This window comes from Carica papaya, chromosome 3, assembly GCF_054855325.1.
Source record: "Carica papaya isolate Zhongbai chromosome 3, ASM5485532v1, whole genome shotgun sequence".
In the NCBI taxonomy this organism is placed as follows: Eukaryota; Viridiplantae; Streptophyta; class Magnoliopsida; order Brassicales; family Caricaceae; genus Carica; species Carica papaya.
Genome location: NC_142311.1, coordinates 586,738 through 613,076, shown reverse-complemented (window position 1 = coordinate 613,076; position 26,339 = coordinate 586,738). Strand labels below are relative to the sequence as shown.

Sequence of the window (26,339 nt, the reverse complement as noted above, 5' to 3'; positions counted from 1 at the left end):
CTCTCTATTAATCATTTCATATCAAAAAGATAAATATTCAAATTCTGATCAGCAAGAGGACTGTGAGTAGGTATTTTTCCGGATCCTATCAAGAGACAGTATAAATTAACCTCCCTACAACACTTATATACTATTTTCATACGTTATTACGTTTTGTTTTTTTTTTTTATGAATCGCTGTAAAAATAATATTTCTGTAACCCTATTGGTCACGTTAATTTATATGTAATGAATGTAAACTATAAACAGTATTATACGTTTCCGTATTTAATTTATGATATAGTTTATATTTAAGTTTCGGGTCCTTACATAAAATTATTTATATAAGTAGAAAAATTATCATTTTTCTTTCAATTCTTTATTGTTGATAGTTCACGTTTTTCATATTTATTGTTGTCGTTCTTATATTTCTCATTTTTATTGTTGCCGCTTCACATTTTTCTTTTTATTATTTAATTAATTTTAATTTTAATTTTTAATATTAATTAAATTTTACAACATAAAATTTATTAATTAATGTTTACAATTTTAATGCAATATCCACAAAAGAATCACTCAAAAGACAACAAAATTTAATTTAAATATTATTTATTAATTTTTATTAGATAATATATATATATGTTAATTATTTTATTAAAAAATAAATGGACAGGTGTTTAGTTTCCCATCTCCTCCAAAATATTTTGAAGGCTTTGAAAGAATCAGGTGGACCCACACCCACCTCCATTATGATGGACCCTTGACGCTTATCCACTCCTTTTTTACAGTTTCACATCACGAGGTCTGATTTGGACCTCCGCACCAATCAACGACTCCAAGACTCCCAACTCCCATCTTCTTGTGGGTCCCGCAGGGTCCAATCAAGCTCCGGCCTCATGTACGCCTTTTTTAAATATCTTCTCCATAACATGTTTTTTAGTGATAATAATAAAATAATAATAATAATATATTATTATTATTATCAGTAAAAAATAAAAATAATATATATTATTATAATAATACAATTAAATTATATTTTAATTAATTTATCATATTTTTTGACGAATAAATATTAAGTGACAGTTAAATTTTTGTAATTAGAGTCGTCAAAATAATTTGAATTATTATGAAATTTTTTGAATGTTATATAATTATAGATTTATAAAAATTTATTCGTAATAATTAATTTAATAATTAACTAATGTGTTGGTGATCTTATAATAATCAATATAAGTTAAGTTTCAGCAAACTTATTATGTTTTTAAATGAATATAGGTTATATAATGATTAAATTTTTTAATTAAAATAATTATAATGTTAAAAATTTAGTGAAAGATATAATATATATGGATTAATTTGAGGTATTTATAAATATTTTGAATGTGATATAATTTTGTGTTGATAATATAGAGAGGGTTATTCCACTCGGGTGTAGATAGTCATACAATTTGACTAAAATCGAACCCATCCCACGACTCTCGTGACGATAGGCCCATCAAATTTCATTTGCATTTAAAATCTTTTAATAAAATTTGGTACGATCTTGATTTGAATTGAATTTTCTTTTCAAAATCGCACAAATTTTTTACCAATGAATATACGCAATATTAATTTTAAAAAGTCATGCCTTGTTTCCTAATACATAATTTTATTATTATGTTTAAGAATTCCCCACATTAAATATATATATATATATATATTTCTCTTTCATTAGATCTAACCTAAATGTTATTTTTAAAAAAAAATAAAAATAAAATTAACCGAAAAAAAATAAGTACTAAACCTAAATTTACACGAAATTAAAAAGTTCAAAAAAATTTATTTATGAAAAAATATAGTATTACATAATATCTTTTTTTTTTTATTACGCCCGTGTAATAAAAATATACTAACAATCAAAATTTACGAAATTAATTTTTAAGAAAAATTTCAATTGGGTTCTTTATAATTTAATTTTTTTTTAATTTTGACTTATTATGTATATTTATACATGTCTATTATACAAAATAATTGCCTTTGGATATCATAGCTTTAAGTCCACCTCCCAATATGTGATTTTCACTTTTTAAGTTAGGTTGGATCTATATTGAAATTATATTTCTAAGTTCCAAATATTTTGATTTTAATAATACCCTATGGTCTCATAAACCTTAATTATCAAAGTTTGTCTTTAATGTGACATATATAAAGTAGTACATTTAATTACAGTTATGTATAAAATCATATAAATAAAATTAAAATCTATATATCACCACATTATTTTTTAAAAAAAAATAAGAATTCAAAAATTTAGATTTTTTTAATTAATGAATTTAATTACAGTTATGTATAAAATCATATAAATAAAATTAAAATCTATATATACATATATATATAATTTATTTTTAAATTTCTTGTAACATTGGTGATGGTACAGTGTAAGAACATGTGACACACGGAACAAGTAACCTACCCACTGCGAGACCACATGATGAAGTCGGTGCGAAGAATCCAGAGGGGGCGGAGGGGACACCGGAAGGTGGGGCCCAAAAATCAGCTGCAACGCCAATCCACTACCAGCGTAAATTTGGGCCAATCAGAAGCAGCCACGTAATCAATACTGGCAATCAAAAAGTTGGCCGGTGCACTAGAAAGCGACACGGTGAAGTTAAATCCGTATTTAGTGTGATAAGAAATATAGGGTTCGTAATTTAATTGGGTAATTAGTGGCTTAATTAGGAAAAGGCGATCACTTTTAATCCACAATCATTACTTGATAATGCTGGATTACTTTTCTTCTAATCTTCTATTTTTCATTGGTGTAGTACAGAGCATGCGGTGTAATCCGGGGGTGAGCATTGTCCAATCTCCATCATTAGTGTAAAATCAGTGTTACTTTTTAATTAAATGTAATTTAATAATATATTAACTCTTAAATTCAGGGATTTTTTAATTATTAAATATAATTAGTGAGAATTAAGATGGAAAATCGTTTTTCTAATGCTCTCTAAACTCGTATACTGTCAAAAGTTAGCCCAGCCCGTGGAGCCAAGGCTCAATCCAAAAGAAGAAGGCAACCCAGCCAGTGCAATTCTCGGGATCTGCCCACTCATGCTCCAGTCAAGCCCATATGACATTATCCAATCCAACCGAAAGAAATAAACTTCTGTTTGGGTTTTTATGTCAGAAGAAATATATATATACCCAAATGATATTTCTACTGTATATTAATGGAGCCGCCATGTTGTAGCATTTGCCTGAATATCACCCGGCAATGTCTTCATTCATAGCCTGAACTGCATCAAGTTCCTGTTTCTTAATGCACTCCGCTTGGAACTGTCTTAGCAGCTGAAGGGTTTGATAATAGAGATTTAGGTCAATCCCATCGACATTCCTACCCACTCGAGCCTGCAAGATTGCCTGAAACAGACACCCGTCGTTAACTCGGGGATGGGGGATGAGAGGGAGGAAGAATTAAAAAAATTTGGCTGGATATATCGGGGACTTGCCTCGTTCTCGTTGTCAGCTTGAATATGGAGTTCGCCAATGAATTGATAGATTGAGCCGATCCGAAAACTAAGGTCCCTTAAGTTCTTGGTGTCAATCTTGAGGTTAGCATCTCCATCAGCAATTACAGCTATGGCTGTCTCCACAGAATATTCTTCTAGCCTAGGAAGAAACAAGAAATTGTGTATTACGAAAGCAGTAATTCATGATACCACCACGGGCAATGCATGTTAGATAAAGAGTACTACGAAACTAGTAAAAGCTGATGATTTGTTTATAATGGTGATTCTTCGGCATCTAAACCATTACTGTGGCACTGAAAAATGGTGTAACTCAGAATTGTTGGCACTGATGAAATACTTCCGCACTCAAAATGTGACATTATTGAGTTTTTACAGGTTTGATGACACCCACAGTTTTAGATGTGGCCACATGTTTACGTTATACGCAACCATAAGCAATATAGCCTCTAGAGTAAAACAAAAGCTTTAGACCACAAATTAACAAGGATGGAATCTGGGAAAGTTAACTTCTGTTGATATGTAGTTGAGTCATCTCCATTCTCATTTAGTCTTGAAATTCTCAGATTACCTAAGTTCACAAATCTCATCCACTTGTGAGTCAAGACTTTAAGATTTGTTTCTTTTCTTCCAGTGAAAAAAAATATATGACCCTCACAAAAGGAATTCTGTCAGCCTATCACCAACACCAACACAAAATTTTCACCATAATACCGATTGCTATTTAGCATTTCCAGCCACCATAACTACCCACAACCACGTTTGTGGACATCATCATCAACACCCCCACTAACCTACCACTCTACAATTATACAGCTCACCAGAATTTTTGGTGCACTGTACTTATACTTAGCTCCTTTAAACTGAACTATGAGCGACATATAACAATAGTTGCACCCTTCCCTCATACCATCTGCCCCATCGTAACTCTGCATTTCCTACTCCAGCACAAAAAAAAATCTCAACACCTCCACTGCAGTGGACATCAACATTGATAAGACACCAAATCTCCACCACAGGTTTTACAACTCTGACCATTTCTTCCATGTCATATTGTACCTTTCACAACTATGCAACTTCACCAGGACCATTACCACAGTCCATAAATACACATTAATTCGCATTCCTACTAGCAAATACACGGCAGCCTACCTCTAGACCTACCACATTACCACTAGCCAAACGCCTGAAAATGAAACAAACGTAAAAGTCGCCAAGATTTTGTACTTTTCTTAGGAAAGTTGAAACTTGCTTAAATAAATGACGACAGTACGAACAAAATATACATAAGGAAGGCAGTCTTACTTCCCAGTCACTCTAAATGAAGCACCATCCTGAAAGAATGGAGAAGATGGGTGTAAGTCTTGTAAGGTAACCAACGTCCCAGATTTAATCTCAGAGCTCTCCATCAACCCACCACCGACTAGAGCATCTAAATCTTATCTGAAAGAAAGCCACTGAATTTCATCGGATCAGCATGCACAATGCCAGAGACAAGTCAAAATATTTTATAGTATTTTAAGTAGAAGATGAGGCAGATCCGGATGTGAAAAGCTTAATCATAACACCGTACTAGCATAAGGCAAGTTTCAAGAAGAAGAAATGATACGTGATAGTATTCTTTAAGACAATTTATCAAACACCTTGTGCACGATCGATATCCCAAACGACCCATCATATTAATCCAGCAAAAAAGTTTTTTTGATTATCGTTTCTCGTGAATTCACCAGTTCGGGCCATGATAAACAAGATCCTACAGCTATTTGATGTCTGGGCGTGTATTGATAATGTTTCTGCATTCCAGAATTGATACGAAGCTGGTGGGTGGAAGCTTACCTCTCCGTACCAGTCCTTGTTAAAAGCAGGAAAATGGGTTGAAGTGCTAGTGACAGTCTTCACAAAGGATAAAACAGAAAGAGACTTAACTTCACCAACAAGCTTTTCTCAGGCTCTCCATGACACGCTCCCGCCAATCCGCCATTGTCGTAACAGCAGGGGGTTGTTTGTATGTATTTTACAGTAGTATACATAAACCTTCATAAATTTTTAGTGATTTTTAATTAATGTATATTAATAACAATAATTAAATAAGAATGATAAAAAAAATTATATTTAAATAATTATATATTAATATATGTTAATAATATATAATATATTTTTATTTGAAGAATAGGATAATATAACTATATTTTCAGTTAAATTATTAATTTACTCGTACTTATTTAGTAACATAAGAAGTATATTACCAGTCATATACTGTTTGTTACCATTTGAAGTTAAAACAAACATAATTTTCTCACACTCGTTGAGTACCATACATTAAAATCCTATTATTTACTACAATTCAAACAAGTGTTATAGACGAATCTAATTTATATTTTAATTTTTATAATTTTTTTGTGATAATTAATTTGATTCTTTAATTTTTTTAATTATACACAAAATTATTAACATTTTGTAAATGATCATAACTTAAATAAAAATAAATTTATAAATTAAATGCGAAAGCAATTGATAAAATCAAGATTTACATTTTTTACACAATAATTTATAATGTCAAATATAAATGTGGGAGTGTCACTCATAAAAGACATACGGTAATTAAAGAAAATTAATAAATAAATATCGTAATACGACATTCACTAACATTTGAAAAGAATCCGGGTAGTAAATTACTTACAACTCTCTTGTTAATCAAAATCTGGATCCTTATACTTTTTATATGAAATAATTAATGAAATTGTGAGATACACTAACCTAATAATAATATCACACTAATCACGTATAGGAAAAATTGAAGACTGATAAAAATAAAAATAAACGACTAATGGAGCTCTTAATTTAATGTAAATTTATTTAATATAAAAAACTATTTATTACGTATTTACATAACGAGTTTTTCTAAAAATAACCCATGAATATCCATATTCATACACTTTTTATTTTCATATATAAGATAACAAAAAATGATCACTTTTTATTTTTATCTGTTTACCGATACCCCTAAGGGTTCATATGGATGTCCCCCTACTCGTGAATCTAATATTCAATTAAACAATTAATCGGTCGTCTCCATACTCTCGGTAGTAGACACCAGATATTCTACCACATCGATACCCCGTTTGGTATGAGGGTGAACCATACCTCCCAAACCTTACTGGTAAGGAATTTTTCAACCCCATCCGACTGAGGTAACGTTCACGGTAGAGTTCCATATGTACCGGGTCCATTTGCTTTTTTTCAGTATCCAATAAGTCTTTTACATATAGATTTCCATCAACGTAACAATCAACTACGCAATATTAATATATAATTTTATTCACAGATTAATAAAACGACATTTAAGCAAACGATTAAACTTATCACAATTAATAACCGAGTAATCAGATAACAAGATAAATTATGCAGCAAGGAACCAATTAACCTAGATAATCGAGAAGACTATAACAACTGTCAATGTAAGCATGCATAATGTAATGGTAAGCAATTTATGCAATAAATTTAAATAAACTGAGAATAAGGATAAATGTGCACCAATGGGTTCCGGCTCTACTAGTAACTTATAATTATTTATAATATTTTCTAATTTTTCACGAAAATACAATATTATGTAACATTAAGCCTCAATTTACCATAACGGATAATAAGCTGAGGGATATTTACCCAGATCAGTGTTTTAAGACGTCGTGTTGCTTACTACGCTTCCTAACGGGTACCGGATTTCCTAAATTTTTTATGCGAAATCCAAAAAACTCGTCACATACCTAAAAATACCCCAGAAATTTAAAATTGATGTCCAAAACTCATTCTGACTAATTTTTAATGTTTCGACACGACAACGTCGGCTATGCGGTATATGACGGCAGTTCGCTTCAGCCTACCCGATTTTGACCAATTTTTGACTGTATCCCTGCATAAAAATATGTTGGGGGTCTCGATTGGTCGAAAAATCATAAAAAACCAAACCTACTAGCGGAGGGGGCCTTCAGATGCGGCAGCTTCGATAGTCCTCCTTTGCGGTTGAGGTTTTTTCTTCGACTAATCTACACAGAAAAAGACGGTGAACACAATGATTGAAAAATCACGTAAAACGAAAATCGAGAATGGGCTTATTAGAGGGGTTTTTGGGTTTTGACCACGGTGGCTCTGCCAGATTTTACCCGTAATTTTTAACTCACCTGCCGTCTATTTTGCTCTGATTTGGCCACAGGCGTGCTCAAAATTGATTTTCAAGCGGGTATGAAATATTTTTACATTTTTTGGCAGTTAGCGGTGACTCCGTTGCAGCGGTAGTCGGTGGTTGGCCTTTTCCTCTGGCATCTGGTTTTGCTTCTCCAGTGGGGACCAGCGACTAGGTTTAGTTCTTGTATGATGTGAGTATTTATATCAATCTCACATTAATCTGGGTCGTCCATCACGATCAATCTCGTTTGTCTGATCATGCATAATGAAAAAATGAATATATACTATTCATCGTGATTTAATCTCGACTGTTCAATCGTAGGACACGCGGATCGTCCGCGTGGCATCCTGCGTGGTACCGACGTTAGTGTGCCTTACCACGCGGCTTGCTCCAGTTTGTCGAGGCTGCTGACTGAGCATTCCTACGTAGCACAATTTTTTCTATTTATACTTTGATCTACTGTTTTTTATTTTTCTTTCAAAAATACATCCCGAACCCAAATTTTCACATATTTTTTCTAAAATTATTTTCGATTACAATATTAACCTATTTTTTTTCAATAAATATTAAATTAAATTAATTTATAAATAATTTTTTATTTATTTTTAAATGCTAAAATTGATCCTGTACCAAATTTCGAGACTGAATATTACACAATTTACGTTAGTATATAATCTATTATACTAAAAGAAATCAAAAGAAGTAGCCAAAACTAAAAAAATAAAAAAATAAAAGAAATGTAAAAGCAAACAAAATTTAAAAAAATTAATTAATAAATTTCATGTCATGACACGTTTTTTTTTCTTGTCTTATTAATTATTATTTTGATATAAATCATGACACCTATTTGATGGAATATATCATGGTACAATGCATGCATTAATCATGCTAGCTAGATAATAACAAATGTTTTAATTAATAATTAATTATTTTGAATCTATTATATATATATATATATATAAGGAGTGTGAAAGCTCTACATTAATATACAATTAACATAATATAATATATAATCACAACATTTATTTTTTATAATGTATGAATCAAATATGTTTAATAAGTTAAAAGTAAAATTAAAAAAAAATATTCTATATTTTTATTATTAATTTCAGTAATTAATTAAGTAGATGACCCACTAACTTAATATTTTATTTTCTCGCATACTTATTACGGTTGAAGTCAGCTTAAAAGATATTCGTTTATTAAACTGCTAGTAATCCGATCCATCACAAAATTATAAAATCTCATTTTCAATGTGCTAATCACAATTTATAACTCTAAATACTCACGAAGAATTCAATAATTAAAACATTTAAAATTAAATTATAATTTATAACGCCCTTCCTTACTCGTTTATTTGTGTTTATTTATAAACTTTATATTAAAATTTTATACTTTATCAACCTAACTCCCACTTGATATCTTACTATATAAAATAAATGTTTAAATTAACACTAATTAATATACTTAAAGCCTGTTAAATTTAGATTAAAATAATTAATTTACAATTAAAATGTCACGTCACACGAGTCACGTCCTATTGACAATTAAATATTTTAAACTTACGTTAACCAATTAAACGCAACAGCTTGTGTCTCATTTCATGTGCATACACGTGAAAAAGTATGCATATAATAGTATTTATATAAAGCCAAAATTGAACATGCTTTTGAATAATTAAATGCATATATTTTAGTGTATACATACATATACCAATATAAGATATACTATAAGGTGGTCCATTAAATTATAAAATAAATTAATATAAATATTCTCAATTTTCTATTGGCACGTGATCTAACCACAAAAAACGAGTTAGGACAGATTCTCATGTAGATATAAATTAAATTAAAGTATATTATATAAAGTTAAATAATATATAATACATATATATATTTATTATATTATAATTTTTTATCGACAGAATAATAAAATATATAATTTAATTTAAATTTATAATAATTATTTAATTAAATATACACGATAATTTTGTTTCAGATAAATTTATTATGTACCGTTAAATATACATGAGAATATCATTAAACATATATTTACAAAGCATACAATATATTAAAGTGGGCATTAAATTTGAAAAATGTTAATAGTATGACACCCCACAATTATAACCACACTACATATTTTCCTTTATATATATATATATCTATTTAATCTTAAAATAGTGATAAATTAAATATAAATTTATAACAAATTAATAAAATTATAAAAAAATCACAAACAGAAATATAATTCGAATGATTTTAAGCTATAATTTAAATATAATTATTTAATTTAATTATGTACTAAAAAATAATAAAAATATAAATCAAGTTATTTATTATATACATATACGTATTTTATTTTATAATATCTGTTTAATAGTATTAAATATAAAATTATTTATTAAAATATAATTTAGAAATATAAATTTATATTAATTAAAAAATAGTATAATAATAAATTTATTTTTTTTAATTAAACTTTTTTTAATAGTGTAATAATTTTTTTTTTTAAATGTATTATCACATTTATAAAAACACAAACATTACCTCATTGGCGCGTGAGGTGAACATGAATGAGTCTTGCTCTGGTAAAAGGCATAAGGGCTTGACTTTTCTTTCGTTATCAGTGTGACGCATAAAGTGCGCACCATTCATAACCTTTCCATACGATCGAAAGACACACGCGCTCCTTAAAGTACTTGGCGCGTGCAGCTTTTTCAGCTTGCATTTTGTATCTCCAACCCGTACTTTGTAACCAGAACTTTAAAAGTGGGTCCTCCCTACCTCAACTACTCGAAAATTGTGCGAGATGATTCGATTTTTTCCGGTACTTATCTTGTCTCGAGACGAGAAAACGAGGTGAGTATATTGAGTATTGACTAATAAATTAATTTGAATTAAAAATAATATTTATAAATTTATAAATTATCTATTTGTTATAATATAAGAAATAAATAAAATTAAAGAGGAATAATATTATGTGAAATATATGGATTTATAATTTTCTAAATTTGGAATTAATAATTGATCATAATTAAAAAGTTTAAAAATACTTTACTTTACTACATTATAAATGTAAAGATCTGAAATTTAAAATAAATGAATTTGTATTTTTAAATGCACAAATAAGTAATAATATTAGTATTTATATTATTTACATAATAAATTAAAATTTCTAATAGAGTTACGAAAATGTACATACTATAATAAATCGTAAAAATAAATAAATAAATAGTTTAAAATAATTAGATAGATGTCATAGTAGTTAACTTCTATTAACTTTTGAATGGATCAGAGAGATAAATTACTCATAACTTTTTTACTAGTCGAGATTTATATTTTGTTCATCTTTATCTAAAATATTTAATAAAATAGTGAGATACATTAATACAATAAAAATATCACATTAATTACTTATAAGAAAAATTAAAAATTGGTAAAAATTATAAAAATAACTAATGAACTCTTTAATTTAAGTAAATTAATTTATTGTGAAAAAAATTATTATTTTTATACTTAGCATTACGAGTTTTTTAAAAATCAACTTATGAATGTCAATATTCGTATAACTATTTATATGTGTAGAGCGGATGTCAGTTTGCCTACCGAGCGGCGTGCTCTGATTCGCTCGGGTTGCTGACTGAGCCATCCCACGTTGTTAAACTTTTTTCTTTTATGATTAACTCTTTATTTTTATTTTTTATTTCAAAAATACTCATCGGATTCAAAATTTCGTTAATTTTATCCATAATATATATTTTTTATCAAAATTTAACAAAATTATATTAAAATAAAATTACATTAATTATTTATATAATTTTTTATAAATAATAAATATTATCTTTAACCGATTTTCGGAACCGAATATTATAATAAAAGTGATAATGATTAAAATGTTAAAAAAAAAAAACCATAAACACCAAAAATCATTGAGTAATTTCAATAAATATCTTAAAATTCTATAATTATTTAAAAAATTATACAAAAATATTAATTAAATTTAAGAAATCAAAAGTACAAAGTTACCCAACTTTAAGCTTCCTCCTTTTCAAGTGATGTCAAATTTTTTATTTCCTTCGTTTTTTGTTTAGTTACACGATAAAATTTTAGTATATAAAAATATTAATATATTAATAATTTAAATGTATACAAATAAAATATATAAAAATAAAAAATTAACTTTAAAACATAATATATAAAAAGAAAAAGAGAAAGATAAATATAATAAAAAAATAATTAGCTTAGAAAAATAGTAATCTATAAAAAGTCAACATATAATAAAAATTATAGTAAAATTTTTAATTAATTACATAATTTACGTTTGAAAAATTTATAAGTTATTTTGAAAATTATCATAATTTTTAAAAAAATTAAAATTAATAATTAATAATTATAGTAGTGAGATATTAGCACTCCAAAATAAGTACAAAATATAATATTTAAATTATCAATTACTAACTATTACATAGTATGGTATTAGTAAAGCATATTTTTTTAATTAAATTTATTATTTCAATATAAATTATTACTTACAAGATTTGAAATCGAATTACTCTTGTAAATTTTTTTAATCAAATTTGATAATAAAAAATAAATGATCGGATTAGTTTATAAAATTTAATATTTATTATAATTTAAATTTTAATAATTTTATGATATTTATTTTATTAAAATAATTATAATAATTATTTTTTTAATTAATTGCTATGCGAATAGACATTTATTTATGAGATTTGTTGAGTAGGCTTGTGTTAGTTATCTGCTATGAGATAACGAATATCCAGCCTATTAAGTGAATTATATTATTATATTGACGAGCCTACTAAACCACCGAATGACTCGTAAGAGATGAGAAATCTCTGAACGTTTTTGCTGGAGGGGTTTGTCTCGATGAAATGAGTATTCACTACCGCCTATTCTCATATTCCATATGTTTTTTACATTTTTAAAATTTACGCATTATATATTTAACATGTTTTAGTTTCTAATTAATATTTTTATTAATTTTTATATAAAATATATGATATAATTATTTTAGTATTTTACGTCAAGAAATAAAATTATAAGTTTAAACCGAACAGAATTAGTTTAAAATAAGTAATTAACAAAATTAATAATAATAGTTTTTTTAAATATAAAAAATAACATAAATATTTTAATTTTTGATTAAAAATACAAAATTGAAGGTTTCAAATAAATAAAAAAAATCAAACACTAAATCAGAACAAAAAAAAAAAGTTAAAAAAACCAAATAATCGTAAATATTAATTTTTAAAGGTTAATTTAGTAATTTTATAATACAGTAAATATAAGTTTTTATATACATAAATGTGGGGTCCACTTTTTTAAATGAAGAAACATGAACCAGTAAGAAAATGGATTTGAGACCAAAACACATCAGGCATATAATATGTGGGTCCCAAAAGTCTAGAAAGCGGGTGGAATATAAGGCTTCTTCTGACACGGCTTCTTAAAAAAAAACAAATCCCAAAAATATCGCGATACGATATCAGTCAAACATACCGCGAAAACAGTAAAATAGCGCACGATATCAAACATAGAAGAAGAGGCGTTTAATTTTTGCAGTGCATTGAAAGTGACAGTACAAAGCAAAGTGGGGACCGGGACTGGACGTGTGTAGCGAATATTCACTAGATTTGAATTTGTGGTTTGGAATCCGCTACGCGTCAACACATGCCTTATCAGTTCATTAAGTGATAAGTCAAATGGCTTATCTTCGTATGTCGGGGGACTTATCAAAGATACTGATAACGTATCTGCGTATCACTGATAGGTCAGTAGATAAAGAGAGAAGCTCCCCCCTGTACAATGCATCGAAGATAGCGAGACCAAGTCTCTCTTTCCTTTATCTTCTTCTCTCTCAACGCAGCCTTTAAAACCCTAGAAATCCTCAAAATTCGCGCTGTATTTAAGCCCTAAAAGCTCAAGAGATAACATGTTTTAACATTTAGTGAGATCTGTAGACCATAAATTTGAGCTCAGATTCGGAACTTACCTGAGTTTTATGCTGATTTTTCATATATCTGTGCGCTAAATTAAGAGCTCTGTGCCGTGTGTTTTTTCTTTTTCTCTTTCCTGCTTTTTGTTTGGGTAGTTTTTGCTTTAGGATCATCATCCTGTTTGGCGCTTCAGTTTCGAGGTTTTTTGGAGCAATAATGTCGTCTTTGAGCAGGGAGTTGGTGTTTCTGATACTTCAATTTCTCGAAGAAGAGAAATTTAAGGAGTCTGTTCACAAGTAAGTTTACTTTTCTCTTTCTCTCTGTATGTTCTCTTTTATGTATGTATTTATCCTGTATGGCTTTGGTGTAAAAGACAAACTGAAGGAGGACTGAGGATATAAAAGGAGCTCTGTGAATCTAAAGCTTCGATACCGTGATTTTGTTTGGAGATTTTTCTTGGTGCCTTAGATAGTTGCATTAATTCTGTTTAGTGGGTGTCTTTGTTGTTGTTTGGTTGGCAAAAATGGACAACTTGCTCTTACTTTTCAGGTGTAATCGTTCTAATTGTTAACTGTGGCTATGCTTCCTGAAAAGACGTATTGAAATTGTTTGGATTTAGTAAATTGATTGGGTCTCTGAAAACTATGTAAAAGAAAAAATGAGCTGAATCAGCTGAAACGTATGGATTTTCAGTTGGATTAACATGGAGGCGCACACTAAGTGCTCCCGAAAAATAATATGAAGAAACCACCTTGAGCATAAAACTTTAAATCTGAGTGAATAGCCTTTTCTCTAGCAAATAAAAAAAAAAAGGTAAATGGTCTTATAGTGTTTGATTGTTACTTGGCTACTTTGATCTGAAATGACAGCTTTGATCGTGGTTGCATGATTGGAAATTTATGTTTTATTTTGGTAGGCTGGAGAAAGAGTCCGGCTTTTTCTTCAATATGAAGTACTTTGACGAGAAAGTTCAGGCAGGAGAATGGGATGAAGTTGAGAAGTACTTGTCCGGCTTTACCAAAGTAGATGATAATAGATATTCAATGAAGATATTCTTTGAAATTAGAAAGCAAAAGTACCTAGAAGCTCTTGATCGGTATAGTTTTTCACTAATCATTTTCATTTATATATATTCTCATTTAGTTATATTTTCCAGAAAATATGTATCTTTTTCTCATAGTTACAAAAAGTTTAATTGTTTTCAACAATTGGTATTATAGGCAAGACAAGGCAAAGGCTGTTGACATTTTGGTGCATGATCTGAAAGTGTTTTCAACATTTAATGAGGAATTGTACAAGGAAATTACCCAACTTTTAACTCTTGGAAATTTCAGGTAATTTCCTTTCACATATATAAGAAATCTATGAGTTGCGTTAGCAGGGTATTCTTTTCTATTATTGGCCTTTTCCACGATTTCATGGCTGCTCAGAAACATTAGGGACCAGGAGACAAGCAAATTTGGTTTTATTTACCAAGTAAATATATTAAACAAATAAAGTAGTTTGTTCTGGTGCACAGGAAAGTTACAAAAAGAAGAAGAGAAACTAGGAAAGAAGAAAATGCGAAAGGATATGTGCTGAGACTAAAAATCTATGAAATTCAAAACATACTTTTTGATTGCTTACAGTTGTATAATTCTTTTTGATATCATCCTCTATTACAGGGAAAATGAGCAGCTTTCTAAGTATGGTGATACTAAGACTGCCCGCAGTATAATGTTGATTGAGCTTAAAAAGCTCATTGAAGCCAATCCACTTTTTCGAGATAAACTTGTCTTCCCTACATTGAGACCGTCAAGACTGCGAACTTTAATTAATCAGAGGTAAAGCTGATGTAAGTTAGAGGGCGTCAATGATAGATATGTGTATGCCTGGCTATAAATCATGTCTATTGTATAGAAGCTACCACTCGCAAATCTTACCTTTAAATGGAATATCCTTGATCCAACTGACTTCCTATTTGAGTTAGCTGAAGAAAATTATATTTTGTCGTACTTTTATCATTGTTATGTTTAGGAAGTCTTTTTCAGATACTTCTTCAACATATCTGTCTGTTCTGATGGCTAACACTCTTCCCATATCTTACTTGATAATTATGCTCATCGTGGAGAAAAACAGTATATTGCAGTTCTCTTTAACGTGCTTTTGTAATATATCAACATTCTAAATCCTGTCACGGAAATTTTGGTTTGATGTTTAATTTGTGAGTATTGGGTCCATGCAGTTTGAATTGGCAGCACCAGTTATGCAAGAACCCAAGGCCCAACCCAGATATCAAGACGTTATTCACTGATCACACCTGCACACCTCCAAATGGTCCTCTTGCGCCGACGCCTGTCAATCTTCCTGTTGCGGCAGTTGCAAAGCCTGCTGCTTATACGTCTCTTGGAGCTCATGGTGTATGATATTCCAATTCTAAATTAATTTATCTTGTTTAAGAGGGTTTTTCTCTTGGAGCTGAAGGTGTATGGATATTTCAGTTTTACATTATCTGAACTTATTAACATAAAAAAGAGTGGGGATTTAACATTGGGAGTTTTGACTAACGAATAATTTATTTCATGTTGTGTATAGCCCTTTCCTCCTCCCCCTGCAGCAGCTGCTAATGCTGGTGCTTTAGCTGGTTGGATGGCCAATGTCTCTGCTTCTTCATCTGTTCAAGCAGCTGTTGTTACTGCATCATCCATACCTGTTTCTCAAAATCAAGGTTAGAGCTGTTATACAGTTGGGATTTGTAGAGTGTCACTCATGAAAACACCTGTTTTAACATCTTTCAACCATTTCCTTTTTCTTTCCTTCTTGTGTTTGAAAATTAGTTTTTTGTCTAAGAAATTTGAATATGTCGTTTCCTGAGTTATTTAGAATCTTATATGTGTGTGCAGTTTACAGCATATTGGAGACTCTCTCTGTTATTTGGTTTCTCTGGTGTCTTAATACTGGATGAAATGAGTTGTCTGGACCTCTGGTTGATTTGACCTTGGAAGTCCAGTTGGTAAACGATACTGATTGAATTAATTTTGTCTTCTCAGTGGCTTCAATGTTAAAACGTCCAAGAACTCCTCCAGCGAACTCAGGTGTAGTTGATTATCCAAATCCAGATCATGAACAGCTAATGAAACGGCTCCGCCCTGCTCAATCTGTTGAGGAGGTAACTGTGACGCTCTTTTACTTTTGTTACTGTTTCACCAATGCAAATATGGGAATGTTTTTTCAAGACTTCTGTGGACATTCTAATTTCTTCTATTTTCAGGTTACATATCCAACCCCTCGACAGCAAGCTTCATGGTCTTTGGATGACTTGCCAACAAAGGTGGCTTTGACTATGCATCAATCATCTACTGTCACCAGCATGGATTTCCATCCTTCCCACCATACCACGCTTCTCGGTGTGAAAATTGGCCTTCTACCACTGGACCTTGTTGCAATTATGATAGTTATGCTCTTCGCAATTAGATACATCATCTTTCTGATATTTTGACTTGCAATGACATTTGAGCAGTTGGTTCTGCAAATGGTGAAATTACTCTCTGGGAACTTGCACTGCGTGAGAGATTGGTTTCAAAGCCATTTAAGGTTTGGGATGCGGCAGCTTGTTCGTTACCTTTTCAGGTTTTTAGATTTCTGGCTACTTCTTATTTTTGAGTTATTTTTTTATTGAATGCTTAAGTGTTAAACGATACCTTGCGTGCTTGAGCTTGAGAATTGGAGGCAATCAATTGACTTAATTTCTTATTTGTGGGCTTTCTTACAGGCTTCTATGGTCAAAGATGCACCAATTTCCGTCAGCCGTGTTACATGGAGTCCAGATGGAAATTTTGTGGGTATGTGCATGTGTATGGATGACTAGCATCTTGAAGGCTCTGCATTTCTATTTATTTTATTTCTGATTGTAGGGGTTGCATTTACAAAACACTTGATTCACTTGTTTGCTTGTACGGCAACAAATGATTTACGCCAGCATCTTGAGGTGAGTCGATATTTTATTGCTTGAAGAGCAATGCAGAATTTGTAACTGCAACTTAACAGGCATTCCTTTGTCATTGGCTAGATTGATGCCCATATTGGTGGAGTGAATGACTTGGCTTTTTCTCATCCAAACAAACAGTTGTGTGTTGTTACATGTGGAGATGACAAACTAATAAAGGTGAGAGGTTGAAATCTCATGAAAATTTTCTATTGAACAGGACTTCCTTGTTATCTAAATGGAAAAAAAAAATGAAACAGGTATGGGACCTGACTGGCAGGAAACTATTTAACTTTGAAGGTCATGAGGCACCTGTTTATTCCATCTGTCCTCACCACAAAGAGAACATTCAGGTGTGTCAGACAACAAAAGAAGGCTACTTTTTCTTCTATTTTTGTTATTTAATTTTCCCAGCAAGCATGTTAAATTAAATCACCTCAAAATCTCTGAAAGCTGCTTGCAATTACTGTATTTTGACTTTTGAATGGTAAATCAAGTCAGACTAATGATTATCAACTTCTAAACCAAAACCTAGTTGTAAGCCAATGGCAGGATTCTTATGAAAGTTCCAGCGGAGAATTTCATAAGACAATTATTTATTCTAGATATTAGTGGCAATTGATTATTGCAAGTAATGGTGGGATTCCAGTGCTGTTGTTTAGTGTTTGCTGATAATCTGTGTTCAAGTTCTATTCTAGTGGAGGCTTTTCATTGATATTGAGTATTTTCATCTACAATTGCAGTTTATATTTTCAACAGCTATTGATGGCAAAATAAAGGCCTGGCTATATGACAATATGGGTTCCAGAGTCGATTATGATGCTCCAGGTCATTGGTGTACAATGCTTTACAGTGCTGATGGAAGTAGGTAAGATCTGTGAATATTGAATCTTGCCAAGTTGGCATTAAAAAGTTTGGCTTTGTCTATTTTCTATAAATTGTGCATCTATTTGTCCTGAATTTAAAAGATTGTGTTCCTAAATATCTTCTGAGGTTGTTTCCTTGGGTTTAATTTTTGAAGTTATTCATTAGTTCTTGTTCTTCTCTCAGATTGTTTTCTTGTGGAACTAGTAAAGATGGGGACTCTTTTCTAGTAGAATGGAATGAAAGTGAAGGAGCAATAAAGAGGAATTATACTGGGTTTAGGAAGAAATCAGCTGGTGTCGTGCAGTTTGACACAACACAGAATCACTTTTTGGCTGCAGGTGAAGATGGGCAAATAAAATTCTGGGATATGGACAATAATAGTGTCATTAGTAGCATAGATGCTGATGGAGGACTCCCGGTTAGTCATTTGATTATTCTAAAGCTCTTCTTTCAAATAGCTTTGTTTTAAATTAGGCACTCGATAGTTACATTTTCTTTTACATGTCTCAGGCACTTCCACGGTTGAGATTCAATAAGGAAGGGAACCTTCTTGCAGTTACAACAGCTGATAATGGATTCAAGATACTTGGAAATGCTGCTGGCCTCAGATCTGTGAGAGCAATTGAAGCCCCATCTTTTGAAGCATTGAGAATGCCAATTGATTCTGCTTCAATTAAGGTTATTATTATTTCTTTAATTTGCTTGATTGACAATGATCACATCTTGAGATATGCATTTTTAAAACATTTTGTTTATTTGTCAGGTTTCTGGTACTTCTGCCGTTGCAACTGCTAGTCCTGTCAATTGTAAAGTGGAAAGAAGCTCCCCTGTCAGGCCTTCGCCAATTCTTGTATGTTCACTTCACATTTCTACATTGAGTTTTGTGAGAATCCTTTTAGTCAGAAAACAGTTTATGTTACGTTATGGCTTAGACATCATATCAACCAAAAGACTGTACACTCTCTGGCAATTCCTTTGACTTCCACGAGGTGGAGTCATTTTGGCTAACAAGGAAAAACTCCTTTTTGTTCATTTTGCTATGGATAAATCTTCCTCCAACCAAAATTTGATTTACTTATTTGTCCTTCTGGATTTCTTCTTTTAGAATGGAGTGGATCCCATGGGTAGAAGCATTGAAAAACCAAGAACCATGGATGATGTTGTTGATAAGACCAAACCTTGGCAGTTGGCTGAAATTGTGGATCCTATCCATTGCCGGTTAGTTACTTTGCCTGACACCACAGATACCTCCAGCAAGGTATGTAAATTATTGGTCTAGCAATTATACTTCGACAGCAATTTTTTTCTCAATCAGTACAGTTCTTACCATTGCATGGCTATCCAGGTTGTTCGTCTTCTGTATACAAATTCTGGTGTTGGTGTTTTGGCGCTCGGGTCAAATGGTATTCAGAAGCTGTGGAAGTGGACACGCAATGAACAGAATCCTAGCGGAAAGGTATTAGCTAAGAAGAAAAAAAGTCACTTCTCTTTCTCCTCCTCTCTTCTTTTTCTTTTTATAAAATAACTAATTTTAGGTTTCTTTTACCTCAATTCAACATTTTTTTTAAATGTTAGTTGATGAAGAATTTTCTAAAGTGTTTTAACCTTTAAAGGCCACTGCCAATGTGGTACCACAGCATTGGCAACCGAACAGTGGTCTTCTTATGACTAATGATGTCACAGGTGTCAACCTTGAGGAAGCAGTCCCATGCATAGCACTTTCAAAGAATGACTCATATGTGATGTCAGCAACTGGTGGAAAGGTTTCATTGTTTAACATGATGACGTTCAAGGTATGTCTTACGTGCATGCAGTTCTAATATGGTAAGTTTTTGGATCTTCAAGGTACCTACTGAAATTGTGGTTTACAGGTAATGACAACATTCATGTCACCTCCTCCTGCTTCAACTTTCTTGGCATTTCACCCTCAGGACAATAACATTATAGCCATTGGAATGGAAGATTCAACCATCCATATATATAATGTTAGAGTGGATGAGGTGATTACATTCTTTGCTTTTTTTGCTTCTTTGGTTGTTCTTTTTGAGTGACTGTCTGCATCTTTTTAACTAAAGCTGATGGGATTTTTTTTTTCACTTTCTAGGTAAAATCAAAATTGAAAGGTCACCAGAAGCGAATCACTGGTTTAGCCTTTTCAACCAATCTTAATATCTTGGTTTCATCAGGTGCTGATGCGCAAGTAAGTATATTTATGGTATTGTACTTTATGATTTTATAGTTATCCGTCAATTTCAGGTTTGGATTTTGTCATCATTTGAAGGAGCTTTCTATGTGTCAGATATCTTAAGTTTCTTGGAGTTGAAATTGGAATATAATTGACAATTTCAAAAATTGAAATTACTGAGGTTCCTATTTCCTATCAACGGCTGCTCCATTATCTTCTATTACTGTATATGCATGTCCTGCCAAGAGTTCTGGAAAAGGAAAGTTTAGGCTGTCATGTAGATGGGCAGCTTGAGAATTTAACAACTTTTTGGAACCTACAAATCAAATAAGGCATTTTTTTAACGGTAGTTGTTTCCATAATGAAGATTTTTGCACAATGGAATTACACAGAAGGCCAGTTGTTAAATTTGCTCCTAAATCTGATTCTATGTGCTTTCGGTAAAACATATATATGAACATCACTGGAGGTCCAATCTGCTCATTTGCATGTGAAATGATATTCCTCTTATTACAAAACCCCTTTTTTTATCCTGAATTTATTATTGTGGTGATCTCCTGTAGCTTTGCGTGTGGAGCATTGACACATGGGAGAAGAGGAAGTCAATTAATATCCAGATACCTGCTGGAAAAGCTCCCACGGGCGATACACGTGTGCAGTTCCATTCTGATCAGATACGCATGCTGGTTGTTCACGAGACACAGTTAGCAATATATGATGCCTCTAAGATGGAACGTGTTCGACACGTAAGGGTTGGTTATATACTTTTGACAATAGATTGCAGTACAAGAGTAATAAAAAAGATTGTCTTTGTGTTCTATTGCAGTGGGTTGCACAAGATGGATTGTCTGCACCTATATCTTATGCAGCATACTCCTGTAACAGTCAGTTGGTTTATGCTACCTTTGTTGATGGTAACATTGGAGTCTATGATGCGGACAGCCTCAGGCTAAGATGCCGAATTGGTCCATCAGCATACTTACCTCAATCTATCTTAAATGGGTAAGTTAGCGTGTAATAATGTCACAACAAGGTCACTTCTCCCTCCCTTTTCAAAGCACTTCTGCTCTAATCTTTATAATCATTCATGGCCCCCATTTTGCAGAAGCCAAACTGTATACCCTCTTGTTGTTGCGGCACATCCGCTGGAGCCAAACCAATTCGCTATAGGGTTGACAGATGGGTCAGTTAAAGCGATGGAGCCAACAGAATCCGAGGGGAAGTGGGGTGCAAGTCCACCAGTGGACAATGGCATGCTCAACGGTAGAACACCATCTTCATCTACCACAAGCAATCACACACCAGACCAACTGCAACGATGACGAGCTTCCTTGTATTTAAGACTCCATCTGTATCTTATCCATGTAGATTTTAGGGTTAATACTTAGTAGTCCTTCACCGTACATCTCATCAAAGGTAAGCTAGGACATTGTTGACTAGAGATATTTGTTCTTGTATACTACAGGGTTCTAGTTTCACCTCCACTTCCAACTTCAATTTGGTTCAACTGTCTTTTTGGCGTCAAAAAGAGTGCCTTGGTTCATTCACAGAAATGCTGTATAATTCATCTTATTCCTTGTAATAAACTCAATTAACCCTCTCTGTTTCAACTTGGGTTTTGGGGCATCCTACATATTTCTCAATGAATTCCGTCATTCATTGCTGGTATTGAGTTAGTCCATTCAGGATAGTTTGAGTCATATCTCTTTACCAGTTATGAATAGAATGAAAGTTCACTTATGAGCTTCTTTTGTCAGCGTCAAATACTTCACAAATACTTGATTTGTAATTATGTGTAATCTGTTAATTACGGACAATAACTCAACTTTAGGGTTTTAGCTCTTTGAACCAAGTTTCTGAGAATTTTTTGTTGTTTTATTCGGTGTTTAATCTTCAGTCAGATACTTAGAAGGAAAATTTTATTTATAGAGTGTAAAAACTTGTTCAATCATGTCAATTTTGAATTTATTTTACTAAGAACTTGGTGTGAATTTAGACATGGAGCTTAAATTTAAGCTTGCTGGATAACCCCCCCCTTCTCCTTGCCGTTTACTGGGTTCAGGTTTGCCCAAGCCCAAGCCCAAACCTACTACTTGTACAAACTGCACCCTTTTTCTTCTAGCCTCGGCAACGCAAGCGTAGGTCTGCGTCTAGTCCGGTCTGGTCGTTCGTCTCTCTGTTCTCCTCTCTTTCCCTCGCCACGGGAGGGTTAGGGTTTTTTCCTTCTCAGATATGATGAACTAGGCACTTCATTATATTAGAAGAAGACGACGACGAAACAGAAAGAATATGGCGAACAGGACGGATCCGCTGGCGAAGAGCATTAGGGGGACGAACCCGCAGAATCTGGTGGAGAAGATAGTGCGGTCGAAGATATATCAGAACACCTACTGGAAGGAGCACTGCTTCGGCCTTACCGCGGAAACCCTTGTTGATAAGGCTATGGAGCTTGACCACCTCGGTGGCACCTATGGCGGCAACAGTAAGCCCACCCCCTTCATGTGTCTCATCCTCAAGATGCTCCAAATCCAGCCCGACAAGGAAATTGTCGTCGAATTTATCAAAAATGACGACTACAAGTATCCATTATTCCATCCTCCTCCTCCTCCATTAAGTATAAGTTTTCTACCCAATTTAAGTCATTCAAGCTGATTGGTTTCTGTTAATCACGTTTATTAAGGTATGTGCGTATTCTTGGTGCTTTCTATCTTCGGCTTACGGGGACCGACATTGATGTGTACCGCTACTTGGAGCCTCTGTACAATGACTATAGAAAGTTGAGGAAGAAACAAGATGATGGATGTAATTATTTTCTCTCTCTTATTTTCCTTTTCGTGTTGTTCAATTTCCTTGCTTTCATTGATAAGTTTACTTCCTTCGATTGTCTTTGTATCAGACTTTACATTGGTGCATGTTGATGAGGTCATTGATGAGCTTCTTACCAAAGATTATTCTTGTAATATTGCTCTTCCTCGTATTAAAAAAAGGTGCTCGCTCCTTTATTTTCTTTTTGAGGAAAAAAGAAATCCTTCGTTCAGGACTTAATCCTTCTCCTTCTTCCTTTATTAGTACTGATAGTTGAGTTGATGGCTGATTATTGTTCTTATCTGAGATGTTTGCTCGGTCTTTGAACCAACAGGTGGACTCTCGAATCTCTCGGTACCCTAGAACCCAGGAAAAGTGTTTTGGAAGATGATTTTGAGGAGGAGGAAGAGAAGGAAGAGAATGATGGACTTGAAGATGGATTAGATAATGAAAAGGTTTATGTCACCTCCATTTCTTTCTGGCTAAAATAGTACTTTTTTCATTATTTCTTTCTCTTGTTTTGTTTGAAATCTATCTTGTTTAGTTCCCATATGGTTACACGACCCTATGTCTATAGCAGGATTATTACCGTCGGAGTCCTGCAAGAGAAAGAGAGCGGGATAGAAGACGTGACAGTCACAGACACAGGTATCAACCGTATATCATTAGAGTTTGTTATCGATGAATTATTTCATTGTTCCCTGATGATTTTACTAGTATTCGATAACCAGTTTCCTGTAATAAACACTCCTGTCTTTCGAAACACGGTATCTTTTTCCTTACTCCCTTTCAGTCTCCTTGTGCTTCAATGGGAAAATTCTAATAAGTAATTACAGTAGAGAATGTGTTATCTGGAGAAGTATTCTTGTCTGTTCATATTCTTCCTTCTTGAAAGGAGGAGAGGTTTTAAACCAGGTGAAGTGCACTTTTCTCATGTTAGATATGTGCTGGATTACGTCTGTTATTTGGAAAGAAAATGAAAAAAAAAAGCAAGAAAATGTTATTACTTCTCCAGCAACATAGATACTATATATTGGTACATATCCAAGTCTTGTTGGATGATACTCTAGCGGAAGCTGTTCTCCTCTTGCAAGCATATCCATTTGCATATGCACAAATATTTTTGACTTTCATGTTTCCCCTGTGGCATATTAAGCCATAGATGGTGTAGTCAGCTTCCTATAGTGAAATGATATGATCCTGCCAGGTTTCTCTGCACTGACAGTGTGCAGCGAGAAGTATGATGGATCAGACAACATAATTGTATTCTGTCTTAATTACAGAAAAACTATTATTTTCAGTAGGTACCTGTTGTCATGGCATCTGAATTGTCTCTACTTCGGTGTGCTCTGTAGAAATATTGTACACTATGATTGTAGTTTTATCACAATTGCAAAGAACTTATTCTCTTTGCTAACTGAATATGAGTGCAAGGACCAAGTCATTTTGGTCTTTTCCATATCGTATTTGGCTTTTCATCTATATTTGTTTATTTATTTGGAAGGATCACTTCTCTCTGTTAAGTAACGTGCAATTTTACCACATCTACATGCATGCATACACTCAAAGCCAAACATTGCTAAAATGTTGCTAGAATGGATGGAAAGATGGATGCTATTGGTTGCCTGAAAACATTTTCCAGTAAATTGGAATGTCAAGGCTGCTGCTACTTTGTTTACTGTTCAAAGGAACTAGTAGCGCACTGCAATTCCATTTGGAATGTGATTCTGATATCATCTTATGTGGTGCTAGCTATGATGAATTGTTCACTTATCTCTACAAATCCTAGATGCTGCTGTGTCTTAGGCCCAAATGGGTTCATAGGATTCTTCAGTTTGTTTTGTATAAAGCTTTATTCTTTTCTTGATATTTCAGGGACCGTGACTATGAAAGAGATCGTGATTATGATAGAGACAGAGACTATGATAGGGATAGAGATTACGATAGGGAACGGGGACGTGGAAGAGAAAGAGAGAGGGCCAGAGACAGAGACAGAGACAGGGACAGGGACAGGGACAGGGACAGGGACAGGGACAGGGACAGGGACAGGGATAGGGATCGTTATCGCTTGAGAGAGGATAAGGATTATGGTCGTGATAGGGAGAGAGATAGAGATAGAGAGGGTAGGGAAAGGGAGCGGCGTGAGAGAGACAGAGATCGTGGCAGGCGTAGGAGCCATTCAAGGAGCCGAAGCAGGAGTAGAGAACGCAAGAGACATGCCCGTGATAGCGCCAGCCCTAGAAGACGTGGGGATGGACCAGATGATGGTAACACTCATGAAGAGCCAAAGAAGAAGAAAGAAAAGAAGGAAAAGAAGGATGATGGAACGGACCACCCAGATCCAGAGATTGCAGAAGCTAATAGGCTTCGTGCATCCCTGGGCTTGAAACCTTTGAAATTATAGGCATGTGGATAGTGGGTCTGTTTTTTTGAAAAGTTTTACCTTAATTTGGATGGATTTGGAAAGGCATGTGGATCTTCATCACTACATGGCTAGTGTCACCTGTATCAAATATGAGCAGTAACCTATGCAACTGGCTCGGGGCATGTTTCTTATGCTGGTTTTGCTTGGTTTTCCTGTTAAATCTATGCTTTTCACATATCAGACAGAATTTGATTTGCTGGCACATCTTTCACTTTATGTTGTTCGAAAATATTTTCTTGACAATGTGCATTCCCATTAGTTTTCCGAAGGGCTGCAGAATTTTCTTGGGAGAGGGAGAAATATCTGCCGTTGCACTAAGAGATGGACATATGAAAGGTTATCGTGCAATGCCTGTACCTTATTTTTCATTACTTTGTTACTGGAAGAGAATTGGAATTGCCTGTAAATTTTATATACTCAATTATATGTTATTAATCATAGCAATCAATTGCATTTGTCATACCCAA

At 32.8% G+C, this 26,339-nt stretch overlaps 3 protein-coding genes across 6 annotated transcripts; 2 read left to right on the top strand and 1 right to left on the bottom strand.

The window, feature by feature from the left end:
- Nucleotides 1–3,038: 3,038 nt before the first annotated feature.
- On the bottom strand, nt 3,039–5,506 carry MDO1 (telomere-capping, CST complex subunit). Of its 3 annotated transcripts, none has more exons than XM_022043178.2 (4): nt 5,321–5,506; nt 4,790–4,941; nt 3,467–3,626; nt 3,039–3,377 (listed from the first exon to the last, which is right to left on the bottom strand). In XM_022043178.2, the coding sequence occupies exons 2-4, from the start codon at nt 4,891–4,893 to the stop codon at nt 3,222–3,224; spliced, it is 420 nt and encodes a 139-aa protein (XP_021898870.1). In that variant the 5' UTR covers nt 4,894–4,941; nt 5,321–5,506; the 3' UTR covers nt 3,039–3,221. The 3 variants fall into 3 exon arrangements, with proteins under 3 accessions (XP_021898870.1, XP_021898869.1, XP_021898871.1); XM_022043177.2 differs by having other exon boundaries at nt 4,790–4,927; nt 5,321–5,505; XM_022043179.2 differs by lacking the exon at nt 5,321–5,506 and adding an exon at nt 5,128–5,308 and having other exon boundaries at nt 4,790–4,927.
- A 7,986-nt stretch (nt 5,507–13,492) lies between these two features.
- On the top strand, nt 13,493–22,382 carry LOC110815370 (TOPLESS-related 3). The gene is made up of 25 exons (XM_022043150.2): nt 13,493–13,922; nt 14,543–14,722; nt 14,847–14,960; nt 15,291–15,449; nt 15,851–16,025; nt 16,201–16,333; nt 16,656–16,774; nt 16,877–17,012; nt 17,126–17,235; nt 17,378–17,447; nt 17,520–17,593; nt 17,675–17,770; nt 17,851–17,943; nt 18,334–18,458; nt 18,641–18,875; nt 18,968–19,135; nt 19,221–19,307; nt 19,563–19,715; nt 19,803–19,913; nt 20,071–20,250; nt 20,329–20,457; nt 20,562–20,657; nt 21,206–21,388; nt 21,469–21,644; nt 21,748–22,382. Exons 1-25 carry the CDS (start codon nt 13,843–13,845, stop codon nt 21,962–21,964), a joined length of 3,399 nt encoding a protein of 1,132 aa, XP_021898842.2. The 5' UTR covers nt 13,493–13,842; the 3' UTR covers nt 21,965–22,382.
- A 234-nt stretch (nt 22,383–22,616) lies between these two features.
- LOC110815368 (PRP38 family protein) lies at nt 22,617–26,332 on the top strand. 2 transcript variants are annotated; one of them, XM_022043147.2, is made up of 6 exons: nt 22,617–23,221; nt 23,323–23,444; nt 23,539–23,629; nt 23,782–23,902; nt 24,025–24,095; nt 25,323–26,332. In XM_022043147.2, exons 1-6 carry the CDS (start codon nt 22,932–22,934, stop codon nt 25,849–25,851), a joined length of 1,224 nt encoding a protein of 407 aa, XP_021898839.1. In that variant the 5' UTR covers nt 22,617–22,931; the 3' UTR covers nt 25,852–26,332. The 2 variants fall into 2 exon arrangements, with proteins under 2 accessions (XP_021898839.1, XP_021898840.1); XM_022043148.2 differs by having other exon boundaries at nt 22,629–23,221; nt 24,028–24,095; nt 25,323–26,074.
- Nucleotides 26,333–26,339: the final 7 nt, after the last annotated feature.

Excerpts from the sequence above, each read along its gene's own strand:
- MDO1 (XM_022043178.2), bottom strand. The coding sequence starts at position 4,893 with ATGGAGAGCTCTGAGATTAAATCTGGGACGTTGGTTACCTTACAAGAC. Across the intron at positions 3,627-4,789 it reads TCATTTAGAGTGACTGGGAA|GCTAGAAGAATATTCTGTGG; the intron begins GTAAGACTGCCT and ends GTTTCTTCCTAG. Across the intron at positions 3,378-3,466 it reads AAGCTGACAACGAGAACGAG|GCAATCTTGCAGGCTCGAGT; the intron begins GCAAGTCCCCGA and ends TGTCTGTTTCAG.
- LOC110815370 (XM_022043150.2), top strand. The coding sequence starts at position 13,843 with ATGTCGTCTTTGAGCAGGGAGTTGGTGTTTCTGATACTTCAATTTCTC. Across the intron at positions 19,136-19,220 it reads TTGATTCTGCTTCAATTAAG|GTTTCTGGTACTTCTGCCGT; the intron begins GTTATTATTATT and ends TTTATTTGTCAG. Across the intron at positions 20,251-20,328 it reads TTAACATGATGACGTTCAAG|GTAATGACAACATTCATGTC; the intron begins GTATGTCTTACG and ends TGTGGTTTACAG.
- LOC110815368 (XM_022043147.2), top strand. The coding sequence starts at position 22,932 with ATGGCGAACAGGACGGATCCGCTGGCGAAGAGCATTAGGGGGACGAAC. Across the intron at positions 23,903-24,024 it reads ATGGATTAGATAATGAAAAG|CAGGATTATTACCGTCGGAG; the intron begins GTTTATGTCACC and ends CTATGTCTATAG. Across the intron at positions 24,096-25,322 it reads CGTGACAGTCACAGACACAG|GGACCGTGACTATGAAAGAG; the intron begins GTATCAACCGTA and ends TTGATATTTCAG.